We start from the raw sequence: 12,533 nt of genomic DNA on the forward strand, positions 1-12,533 counted from the left end.
ACACCACACCAGACACTGTGTGCCTCAAACAAGAGAAACATCTCTTCCCTCATGTTTCTCCCTTTGTGGAGGAGCATCGTCAACAGATCAGCACTACAACACTGACTATGTCTTTTCAGCATGACAGCGTTTAAAGCAATCGGCATCATCCAGTCCAGTCTCTACTTGGTTTATGCATTGTAGAATATAACAGGAGCTTAAGACTTCATTTGTTTTTTAAGGAAGAGGGAGGCCCTGGTGTAAATCTGCTCAGCTGCCCATTTATGAAAAGTGAACATGAGCAGCCTTAATCCCAAAAAAGCGTCCCACACACGACACGTCCAGTGCCAAAAACAGCGTGCTTAATTAGTGGGCAGGTTCCGCTCTGACGGGCAGGGCCGTGACCTTCCTTGGGGAATAATGAGCCAGGCAATGCTTGGGGCCTCGAGCTGTGGTATCCACATGGAAGCGAGGTGCTGATTCCTGCTTTAGACGTGCTAAACTGACAGATTCATGTGACCGGACAGTGAACCGTACACTTGGCACCAGGAAGCTGAAATACTTGCTGTCGTGTTGGGGTTGGTCCAATCTCTTGTTTTGTGTCTGTTTCTTTCCGCTTTGTGAAGCTAGATGAGATTGGTCAGCTTTCTCTTTGTTCTCCAGCAAGAGGGGAGCAGTGGCCATACTATCCTAGATGTTTTATCAGCATGGGCTAAGAGAAGCTATCAGAATCAGAATCAGAAAGAGCTTTATTGCCAGCTATGTTTACACATATGAGGAATTTGTTTTGGTGACAGAACTTTCCACAGCACAGTGGCACGTGACAGTGACAAGACACCGATAACAAAAAGAAAATTAAAAAAAGAACAATATGTATGAATTATGGTGTATTAGAGGGAAATTATTGTCTTAACTATGTGGAATATTTGTATTTGGTGTAAAATTATGAGTTGTGGACGAAAAAGGGACTGAACAGAGATGGAGAGACATTTAATACACCATTTACAGACAACTAGACTACATTATTTAATTAAAACTGATTAATTATTTGAAACATTTTTTTTTACACAAGAAAAAACTACAAAAAGAAAATTCTTAAAATCTTAAATTCCATGCTACATCATACACAATAAGAGGGAATGGGGTGGGATTGTACATTAAAAATAAAAACATTTTGGGTTTTCTCTTCCTTCTTCATCTGCCATGTGCATTCCCACCTTCTCTGTATGAACTTCTCTCATTCAAACCTTCAAACCTAAAAACGGATTTAAACAGCATAACCTCAGCCAAGACATTTTTTAAACAAAACTCAATATGACAAAAAAAAAAAAAAAAAGCTATTGTGTTAGTTCTAAGCTGCAGTACAATTAATACAAATGTATGGAGGATGGGCAGTTACATGATATTAGATTTGGAGTGTTGATATGTGGCAGAAGTGCCATCTGCTGGTAGTTACGTTTAATTGCACGCTTTTGGGGCTGTAGTTGAAATGTGCACTGATCCTTGTCAGCTCAAAGTCTCGCTAAATATATGACCAGTTAAAACTAAAATTGGGCCCAGTCCCAGACTATATAATTAGGACATGGATGTATAAATAGAAATATTTGGAGAATGCGGGCATCGATTGCGCAGCGAGCGCTCCATTTGAGCTAATTCCCCATGTGGGGAAAAGAGGTCCATCATTTTGGGTAGCACATTCAAAGTCATTAAGAGAAGCGATCAAAAACAAAACTGAAAAGTGCTTTCGATAGAACATCCAACATAACGATACATGTTTCAAGAAATTAAACATCTTTGATCTTTGTGTCTGTATATTAATATAAATATGTCTATACCATTTGTATTTTATTTTATGAGTTGAGCTGAGGGTGGCAAAATGTCAATAATAAGAAGTTAATTATGGACCAAGAAATCTTAACTGATTTCATTTTGGACTTCAGTGAATAAGCAAATGTTATAAAACAGCAGAAAGTATTCCCTTTAAATTAGTTGCATCCTTCATTGTACATTCAAGTAAGGTTGTTGCTTATTTCTAAATAGATTTTGACACAATGGGAAACAAACGAAAAGACAAGTAAACTACATGTACAAATTTCACAAAAACATGTCATAAATAAATAAATGTAAAAAATAAGTTCATCATGTGGTTTTCACTGGATTTTGCTTTAAACTGAAAATGTGCTGATATTTTACTCACAATGATCAGAAACCATAATAATGACAATTTTTTTTGCGACAGGTGGGTGGCCTATTTTCTGAGAAGCCTATTTCTTGAGACGTATGCATTATCAACATATGGACAAACTACAACATAAACCTTGCTGGTGCTATTAGTATACAAACTATTCATTTTGTTTAAAAGTCACATGATTGTACAAATAAGTTATGGTATGGCCAGATCAGTATTTAGCAGACTTGGGGTTTTGTTTGGGCTCATCCTGTACCTACTTACAACTATCCTGACCACACAAAGTAAGCAACTTCATCCAAGTCCACTGGATAATCAGTAAGGTATATGGGTCCTTTGTCTCCCTTGTAATACTCTCCCTTGTAACTTCTCCACCTGCCCGCAGGAAGGTATATATCTCTTTCTTGCTTGCCTGGTTCAAGTACAGGTGCCACCAGAAGGTCATCTCCTATCAGGAACTGAGAGTCAATTTTGTAAGCTGCCTCATCATCTGTTGCAATCCACCAAAGAGGGCGAATGATGGGATCCCCAGTGTACAGCACTTCCCCAGCAAGCTCCAGAACCCGAGGGGCTACAAGCGACTCATGGAGAGCAGTGAACTTCTTGGCGATATTCACTACCTCATCATCATAGTGCCATGGTGGAAGTGAGAACTGCATGGCTGGCATGAAAGCTGAGAGCTCTAGCCAACGGATGTACAGCTCACGATCTGGAAGGCCAGTGAGGTTAGAGGTTGTACTTCCGCCTATTATGTCTGGCAGAATAAACTGGTAGCCAAGAATACTTATAGTAAGTACAGTTGGAATTATAGATTTGAGGCCTAGGGTGTATCCCCATAGTGAGTCACGGTCTATAATTCTGAAGAAGCAGGAGATGTTTTGAGACTGATAGCCGGACCGCAGCTCTGCACGGTCATTGAACGGTAGTGCCATCTCAGTGTAGCGGCGAGTAAAAGTACTGGGATCCTGCAGAGGAACAAAGGTACTGAACTGCTGGGGTAAGTAGCTTGTTTCTCCTGCATCAAACTTAAAAGATACCACTCCATACTTGTTCTTGAGGGTGCAGAGATTCAAGGCATACCAGTCCCGAGCTTCTGGATTTGTGAAATCCAAAATGCCAGCGATACCATTCCACCAACGCACCAATGCAGGAAGCTGGCTACCGGGCACTCGTACAAACAGTCCTTGTTCTACTCCAACACCAAAATTGACAGAATTATAGTTGACAAATGGATGAGTCCACAAGGTTACCTGGAATCCATCATCCCTAAGTTTTTGAAACATGGCTGAGGCGTTGGGAAACTTGATGGGATCTAACTCAAACTCCCCATAGCCACTAGTATATCTGTCGTACAGCTCCAGGTGACTGCAGTTGAAGCCATTTTTTTGAATATCAGATGCATATTTCAAAATTCTTTCTTCGTTGACTTCTTCTAGAGCTTTTGTAGACCACATTGGTTGTCTGAAAACAGCTTCTGAGGGAACCTTATTGGGCTTGTTGAAATATCGACGTACCATGTACTTGTGTATAGAGGTGATGTCATGCCCGACACATACACGATAGCTAAGTGTCACATGATGGGGATTACCGGGGTCTGGCCTATAAGGGCTGTCATCGTATCGAGCTTGGAACCACAGAGTTCTGTTCGTTTCATCCCAGCCAAGGTGAAAAGGAACAGAATCATTAATTTTTATGGCCGTAGCATTGGAAGAAAGCCAGTAGCGCTCTAAGATGCCACCAAATGCCTGATAATTCGAATGGATATCGCCTGTAATGAAAGGTTTGGGTTCTTGCTGTCCTTTTAATACTATTGGCCAATGCTGCAACCAAGTCTCCGCACCACCGTACCAGTGTGATCCACTGCAGGACATGACATGCTCCACCAACCGATGTTCCTCCAGCTCATCCCAGCGCACACGATAGCACTCAACTGTGTCTTTAGGCTTTACCGTTTCTATGAAGAAATGTATATTTCCAGCTATGGATTTGTCACATCTGAGAATCTGTCCCTCTTTTGAACATGAGTCCAGATCAAGGGTTCCAGACCTAAAATGCACAATTAAAAACAATGTGACTTCTAATCATAATTATGTAATTACAAGTGTAAATAGGATATTTAAACAAAATACCTGAATGCCATTTTGAAAATGACAACCCCAGCTTGGTTTCGGATGAAAAAACCATCTTTGTTAAGATCCAGTCGTTCAGTTGTCAGAAGGTTGGCCTTGTGGAGAGAAGCGGAGTAGTAGCACCATGCTACAATCGCAGCAAGAACCAGTATGACTCCAAGCACACTCGCTTTTATCACTGGGCGCCTTGGTCTACCAACTCTCTTCTGCTTAGGTGGTGAGTAATGGCTCATGGCACCAATGCCAAAATCTCCAACAGTTGATGATACGATCTGGTACATCTTCACAACACTCTTATGCACACAGCCTTCTGTAAAATCTTTCTAACTCATGAGCAGAAAGTAGACTGTTTTAGGTGTACTGCACATGGGCTGCACATGGTTGAAGTAGCAGCTGGCCATGATGACTTCTGCCATGCCTAGACATATTGAGACAATTTAAAAGGAATAATATGTAAAAATAAGCAAAAAAAAATGCAATGTTTGAAAGTGATATAATATGACTCCCGAGATAAAACATTTTTATCCATTTTTAAATGGATAGTTAACCTAAAAATGAAGATTCTATCATCATTTACTACTTAAGTCATTCCAAACCTGTATATAGGTTGGAAGTGTGTGAGGGTGAGTAAATGAGAATTTTCTCACAAAAACTAAAATTCTTCATATCTGTGAGACACAAAAGCGGATTCAAGCTATTGCTGTTACACTACAGCAGCTGAACAGTCGTCTAGGCATGTATTGAACACAGAATTTCCAATACAGTGTTGTGATGTCCTGTAACAGGCACACTATTGATTAGATGGACATTTACAACAGAATAAACGCAACTGCTATAATTTAGACACATGTGATTACAATTTTAGGGTTGTGTGATTGTGGAAAATATTAGTTTTAGCAATTTAGCAGATTCATCCTAATCCCCCTTAGCACAGAAAAGGAATATCACTTAGCAAGTGCTTTCTGACACATCGCCTGACACAACACTGCTGCTTGATAACTAGCGATTAAGTCACGCAGATGATAACACATCAAGTTCATTCCAGTTTTTAAGGTGTTCACTTGAGGAAGCACAAAGACGATTAAGTTCTGTTTTATGGTATGACCCCTCACATATCTATGCAATAAGTAATACATTTTCACCAGTTACTTCCATTTTGTGTCTAGTTGAGTTCATTCAGAAGGAAACACTACAATACAAATCTATGTGAATATTTTCCTTTCACTCAATTCCTATTTGTGTACAGCTCGCCAGCTAAACTTTTCAATAAATAATAAATAAACTTACTCTGAAATCGACATTACGACTGCACATCGGTCAAAACTCTGTTGCTCGGAACGTTCATGAACACATCAGAAGCAAGTTCGACCGGTTTGTGTGCATCATGGGTAATGTAGTATTGTAAGAGGTGGTGTAAATCTTTTATTTGATGAGAACATCAAAATGTAAGGAAAGCAAACAGGGTGGGGAGGGGGGTCTGTATGTAGGTCAGGAAAATAAAGAATATTTAGTTGTATTAGTTAGCGTGTAGAATGGTATTTTACCATAATTTCGAAAAACGTTTCAACCAGGTGTTGTATGTTCCATAACACAAGTATTCCACTAGATGGGAGTAAATTATAAGAAAAAAAAACTTTCATTTTATATTGATTTCTCATTGTAAAACAGCATCAACAGCTTCACTTGTATTTCCAGAAGCTTTTATGAGAGATTGCAAGAAATTAATATTTAAGTGTAAGTTTACAGTATTGTGATTCTAATGGGAATCTACAAGAACTGACAAAGACGTTTTCCTTTTAAAAAGTTGTTTAATAAATGAAACACTGTGAGTGAGCATGTATACAACCCATGACCTGAACTCTGGCATTAGTCCAAACCTTTTTTTACCCTGGACAATTTTTTAAAAATTGTTGCTACCTAGCAGCTTGCTGCTGAGCAATGTCAACACATTACAAAAATGTAAAGTATTTTCTGATAATCTCTAAACAAAATACACAAAAATAAGACAGTCACTGTCCCAATGATCCAAAAATATCAGGCTATATCGAGATCTAGACACAGCATACCACCTTATAAGAAAGAACAACGAAGCGTGTGCCTTTCTATGTAGTCATGCATGACCAGAATCTGCAGAACACTGTTGAGTCTAGGTATCAAATGTTCTTTTCTTTCTCCCAGTCTCCCCTTCCCCAGTGACACACAAATAAAAACAAACACATATCAGCATTCCTGGGCCTCACTCAGTACTCAATTTCATTAACATTTTCAGAAAATCCTGAGTATGGGATGCTGTCTCCAGGATCTAGAGAAAGAGAGAAATAAATAGAGAGAGATTTATATGTATTATAAACATAATATGTACAAATACATTCTCTGTCTTACAGGCTGCCATATTACTGCTGCTGTTAACAGATTCAGATAGCTGCAGTAACAGTAGGCCTATGTGATCCCTTCATAGACAAACCCCAATGAGACCTGCAGTAAAGAAAGCACATGCTCCCCCCACCTGCTGTTACTGCAGTGCAGTCACCTGATCTCACCTCTCACAACCTACTGCAATACATCAAATAAAAGAAGATGAGGTGTGTCCACAAGGCTGGCGGTTGCCACCCTAAAAATGAGCTTTGCCATCCCAAAGCAGAGTATGTGAGTGGAGCAGAGCAGCGTGATTTTGACTGAACAAGAATTTTTTGGAAAGTCTGAGTTTCAGGTTTTCGCTCGCTCAGATAGCGCTCCACTGCCACTCCACCACGAGCACAGTTAATGCCAGCAGCCCATTATACAACTGCTTTTTAGCAAGAATTCACACGATAAAATAAGCATTAGCTAGCTTGACACTAATGGATAACTCAAATCAGAAAGAAGGTGAAAGTTATGAAGACGTCGATGGACAAGTGTGGGAAGTTCTGCATAGTTCTTAAGGAATATTGATTAGGTGATTGCACATTTTATTGTACAGCAAAGACAACAGGCTTTTCTAATAGCCGTTCTAAACTGGTGCTGCCTGATTGCAGCACACGCGCACACACACACACACACACACGTATACAGACAGTAGCTTGCATATCCAGGATCACGCGCACACAGAAACAAAACTTATTGTCAACGCTGTCCAGTGATCAATAAAACAGCTTAGAAACTGAAACGTTATAGCATATATTTCTTTGTTTTTGAAGTAATTTAAACCCACAGCTTCATTATTAGTAGAGAGACATTGCACAGACTTAATTGACAACTATACTTTATTTAAGGCTATTCTGTTTGTTAGGACATTATTATAGGAACTATTGTTGTCAAGTTTCATTGTTTTCCCCTTTAGATTGGTATAAAATTTTATACCAATCGTTCCTCGTAACAGCTATAACTGGTGTTACTTGGCAAGCCTAGTTGCCACCCCTCTTTCTGCTCTTGCCCCCCTTTGCCACCCCGAGTATAAAATCCTGGACATGCCCCTGTCGACGCATGAACAACTGACACTTACTGTTCAACTTTCAGGTTATGCGTTTGACTTCACATACTACAGCACACAAGAAGACATTTGTGTAACCATTCATATTAATTGAAATTAATTTTTAATTGTATAAGTTTTAGAGCATGACATCTATTATTTTATTCAAAAGTATAAAATGCTTAATAGAAAGAAATTGACAAAATATAAATATAAAAAAGTTAACTTAAAATGCAGTTCACATATGCAATGACTTAAACAGACCTCTTTTATGATGAGTATGTCTCTTTTTTGTATATTTTTTGCATATTTTTAAGAAATTCTTATAATTTATTTATAAGTTTGGCATAATCATAATCTTATCTTATTATTAAAAGTATGATTATTACTAAATGTTCATTAATAATTAATTACTAAATATGACTAAATAATTAGTCATGTACATTTTATAAACGTATAATATATTATACATTATAACTTAAAACAATACGGTAGTAAAAAGTACTACTATGTGTGTGTGTGTGTGTGTGTGTGTGTGTGTAGTAGTAGTAGTTTTATTACAAATTTGGTCATGCGGTCCAACCAACATGGAAGGAGGATCCCTGCAGACCCTCATGAATGTCAAAGTCAATGAGTCTCTTCAAAGATCAGATATTTTGACTTTTTTATGCCACTGCAGTCATTAAAAACTTTTATTTAGAAAAATATATTTTAAAAATGCTGCATTGTCATTTTGGTACTAAACTGTTTACTCACCTTTGCACGGTCCCTTTTTAAACACAACATCATCAATTGCAATGTCACTCCTTATTGAGGATCCTCTGACAGCTTCAAATATAATCTGCAAACAATTAGGGAGACATTAAACCTTTCAGTGAATTTTTACATGCAAAAAAAAGCAACACAGTAATGTTCAAAGTGACACTCCATCAGTTTCTTGGCACCTCAAGTACCATTACCTGAGCGATCAAATGGTTACTTTGATATTGACATTATAAAAGATGTTTTTCAAAGACATCTTTCAACAACAAAGAGAGTAAGAGTGTGTCTCTAACCCAGTGCCTTGTGTAACACTCATAATCCACCGTGGCCTTCATCCAGGACACACTTTGTTCTCCTTGTCTTGTCCAAAGCAATCTCTCCCTGTCCCCCTTATGCAGCAGGACGTTCAGAGTTCCTGTGCCTGAGCCATACATGTGGTAGAAGAAGATCAGACAATGAGGTCCGGTTGAACCCCTCAGCTCAGTGGACATGAGCCCGGTCGACTGCTCGGGTAACATGTGAGACGCCTCAATGTACATGTAGTAGCCTTGAAGTCAGAGCAGGAAAGACTTAGTGTGCACTGTCTCATGACATCAGCAATGTTAATAAAGCATTTCATGCTGAAGCATAAATTTGACTCACCTACTCCTAAGGTGTGGTCCCCCTTGGGTCCTGTGTAAGATGTGGGGGTCTGTCCCCTGATCCGTAACCAATGTCCTTTCTTAGCTTTCTTTTTCTGGGTATAGCCGCAGTCCCCAGTTTCAAAGCTACAATGTCCAGGAGGTGGATTCAAAGGTCCTAAACAGAGCACAAAAAGGGTGACCTGCTTTGGAATAGTAAACTTCCACCATATTAGGCTTTTTTACATCTGAGTGAAATGGTTAAAAGATTGTCTATTTCTGTCCACCGCAGCCGGCACTGCCCATTTAATGCCTATGTTTGTGAGGGCAGATGTTCTCCATTGGCATGTAATATATGTCTATAAACAGAATATTTAAGAACCTTAGACAAGGGCCTTGCCCATTTCCTAAGCCACATTGTTTAAAACGTGCTTCTGCCAAGCAAGTAATACAGTTTACCCTTTATTAGAACAATCATCTGCTTAAATCTTTTACAAGTCATGGGGTTTACTTCCATAAAAGCAACTGGGTCAAACACAATGTTATGGTTTGGACAATTCTAAATATGGGGACAGTTTTAGACGAACCCCTGTGAGTCACTTTTATTATTAAAAGGAAGAACAAACACCCATCCAGGTTTATGTAATTTGACCGTTTACTATCTCACAGTGGTGAAGCAGCCATGAAGCTTAATGTGAATAATTTCAAGATTTATGTGATACAAGCCTCTGCTGTACTAAAAATACACACAATACCACACAGTGTGACCATATGGCACTTGGCAATAGTCAAAAAGGATCTCCAAAATGCCTTTAGGAATAATTAATGCTTTTAAATTTAGAAATGTGGATTTGGACGGTACCACATGACCCTGGTGTTTGTTAAAAACAGTAGGTGATTCAACCAGTAATTGTCTTGTGGGCGGTGGGAGCAAAAATGGCGATAAAATCACCCTGTAAAAGCTGGGATTAACTTACATCACCATGAAACACAATTACCATCTGAACAGGGCTTTTTCTCAATGTCAAAAGGGTAGAAGTACCTGTAGTAACCCGACAGTCTCCAAGGGTCACTGAGATGTCATCGAGAGACACAAGCCCACAGTCCCAGAAGTTTCTGCAGATGCTGACAAATGCTACCTTAAAGGGAAGTTAAAGGGGTCCTATTATGCTTTTTCACTTTTTAAAATTTTAGTCAGTGTGTAGTGTGTATGTTTGGGTTTAAAAAAGATCTAGAAAGTTAAAAATCTCAAAGTCCACTCCAAAGGGAGATATTTCGTTTTTAAAAAATCCCTTTTCAAGAACTACAACAAACGGCTCATTTGGACTACAGCGTTTGTTTTCCGGGCTTTGTGATATTTATGATTAATTATTCATATTTCCCCATGAGCTGATTCGCTACAGCTTCTCGTCGCTGAGCGACCACCTGAAACGCTATTTTTTTCACCTCCGTGCTCTTTGTTTGGGCTTCCGAAAGCGGATGATGTCAGGAAACAGTGGTTGCAATTTATTTTTTAACTCTGTCCCTGAGCATTATAACCCCAATTTGCTATTGTGTGCTGCGCATTTTACTGAGGACAGCTTCCACAACATGAGGGAGTACAGTGCCTGCCGGATTCGCCAAAAAGCTTTTGTTGAAAGACGGAGCAAGGGGCGTGGCAGTACTGAAACACCGTCTAAGCAGTTCGCCAATCACAACGCACTGGGATAGCTAACCAATCATAACACATTTTGTTTTTCGGAAGGTGGACCGTCATCAAAGCCGGAACTAATCGAGCTGTTTGTGCCAGGATGGGGAGAAAGGTATTTTAATAATGTAAATTATGTGAAAAATAATGCGTTTTTCGAACCACCAAGCATGAGAGCATGCTCTAGTACACCCCCAAAACAAAATCAAGACTTTGTAAAAGAGCATAATAGGACCCCTTTAAGATAAAAAAGTCCATAATGACAAATAGTTAAAACAGGGAGATCAGTGTCTAGTAGTCCTAAACTAGTCCTAACTCTTGTAATACAGCACATAATTTTACTCAGAAACAAAACAAAAAAAAGGGTCTATTAAACATCCATTCAAAGTTACTTGAAAAGAATTACTATTTTAAAAGAGACATTACAAATAACCCATGTAATTTACAGACCTCAGTTTAAAACTCTTTGATTTCTTTGTGGTTTTTCTCTTAAATGGCTTTGACATTTTGAGGAGGCACAAAATATTCAACAAATGGAAACACTATTAATGAGGATTTGATGTGGTTTGCCTGTAGACAGACACTCCATTTAAGAGTCTTGCTCTTCACTTATCAGAATCCCTGAGATTATAACAGGACTTCACACACAGGGTGACCCAAAGTTCAATAAAAGATTGGTTATGGCTTGTCATTTTGAAAAGTGACAAGAAAATACCAAAAAATATCAAAACTGAATTTGTGCTTATCATTCAGGACAATGTCCTTTTCTAACCTATAATCTGAAGAACACTTATTGTAAACCTTTATGTTGTTCAATTTACAGTACCGTTAAAAAGTTTGGAGTCAGTAGGATTTTTCATAATTTTGAAAGAAGTCATATCCTCACCAAGTTTCTGTATTTGATCAAAAATACAGTAAAACAGTGATATTTTGAAATTATATTTACAATTTAAATAACTGTTTTCTATTTGAATATATTTTAAAATGTTTTTTTTTTAACGGACAAAGGAAACATGGGACAGACAACACTTTAAATACAGGGCTAAACGAGGGGTAGTAGACAAGACACACCTGAACCAAATCATACAATCACACATGGGAGACAGAAACTGGGTCACGGAGAGCACATGGGGAACAAAACACACACAGACAGTCCAGGGGTGTGACAGTTCGCCCCCTTCCCGGAAGGTGCGACCTCGCACCGCAGAAACTACAAAGGGTGGGAGGGAGGGGGACTTAGGGGGCGGACAAAGGAGTGGACTTGGGATGAAAACAGGGGACGGCAAAGGGCTGGCAGGAAGGTAGGCAGACAATCCTAATGGAGGGTCGGGCTGAGGACGGACAACCAGGAGAGGGCCGGCAGACAGAGTCCAGGGTGTTGACGACAGAGGGAGGAGCCAGGAGGAGCCAGGGCAGACCAGATGGAGGGAGGAGACAGGAGGAGCCAGGGTGGACCAGACGGAGGGAGGAGACAGAAGGGACTTGGATTAGGCGGAGCAAGGCAGGACCCAGGCCACAGCCATGAAGGCGACCCACGGTGGAGCAGACGGAGGGAGGAGCCATGGTGGAGGAAAGGATGGATCCGGAAGTGGATCCGGCGTGGATCCGGAAGGCTGCAGTGGAGCCGGAGCGACAGAGGACCGAGGTGGAGCCGAAGGGAAGGAGGAGCCTGACAGAGCCGGAGGGACGAGGCGCAGCCGGAGGAGTGGAGTCCCGAGGC

General features: G+C 39.8%; 2 protein-coding genes across 3 annotated transcripts in view; both read right to left on the reverse strand.

Annotated features, from left to right (window-relative positions):
- Positions 1-2,128: 2,128 nt before the first annotated feature.
- On the reverse strand, positions 2,129-5,659 carry LOC107703232 (uncharacterized family 31 glucosidase KIAA1161-like). The gene is made up of 3 exons (XM_016505780.1): positions 5,584-5,659; positions 4,297-4,714; positions 2,129-4,213 (listed from the first exon to the last, which is right to left on the reverse strand). Exons 2-3 carry the CDS (start codon positions 4,575-4,577, stop codon positions 2,434-2,436), a joined length of 2,061 nt encoding a protein of 686 aa, XP_016361266.1. The 5' UTR covers positions 4,578-4,714; positions 5,584-5,659; the 3' UTR covers positions 2,129-2,433.
- Positions 5,660-6,188: 529 nt separating this feature from the next.
- Positions 6,189-12,533, reverse strand: part of LOC107703267 (MAM domain-containing protein 2-like) — a 21,559-nt gene continuing 15,214 nt past the window's right edge. Inside the window, exons 10-14 of one of the 2 annotated variants that reach the window (XM_016505824.1) lie at positions 10,169-10,265; positions 9,149-9,304; positions 8,800-9,053; positions 8,501-8,585; positions 6,189-6,598 (exon numbers count right to left, since the gene is read on the reverse strand). In XM_016505824.1, coding sequence (XP_016361310.1) covers positions 6,537-6,598; positions 8,501-8,585; positions 8,800-9,053; positions 9,149-9,304; positions 10,169-10,265 — 654 coding nt within the window. In that variant the 3' untranslated portion in view covers positions 6,189-6,536. Of the gene's footprint in view, positions 6,599-8,500; positions 8,586-8,799; positions 9,054-9,148; positions 9,305-10,168; positions 10,266-12,533 lie in introns of those variants that run through there. The other variant, XM_016505826.1, reaches the window with a different exon arrangement.

Source organism: Sinocyclocheilus anshuiensis, unplaced genomic scaffold (genome assembly GCF_001515605.1).
Source record: "Sinocyclocheilus anshuiensis isolate Anshui unplaced genomic scaffold, SAMN03320099.WGS_v1.1 scaffold542, whole genome shotgun sequence".
Classification (NCBI taxonomy): domain Eukaryota; kingdom Metazoa; phylum Chordata; class Actinopteri; order Cypriniformes; family Cyprinidae; genus Sinocyclocheilus; species Sinocyclocheilus anshuiensis.

Excerpts from the sequence above, each read along its gene's own strand:
- LOC107703232 (XM_016505780.1), bottom strand. The coding sequence starts at position 4,577 with ATGTACCAGATCGTATCATCAACTGTTGGAGATTTTGGCATTGGTGCC. Across the intron at positions 4,214-4,296 it reads ATTTTCAAAATGGCATTCAG|GTCTGGAACCCTTGATCTGG; the intron begins GTATTTTGTTTA and ends TGTGCATTTTAG.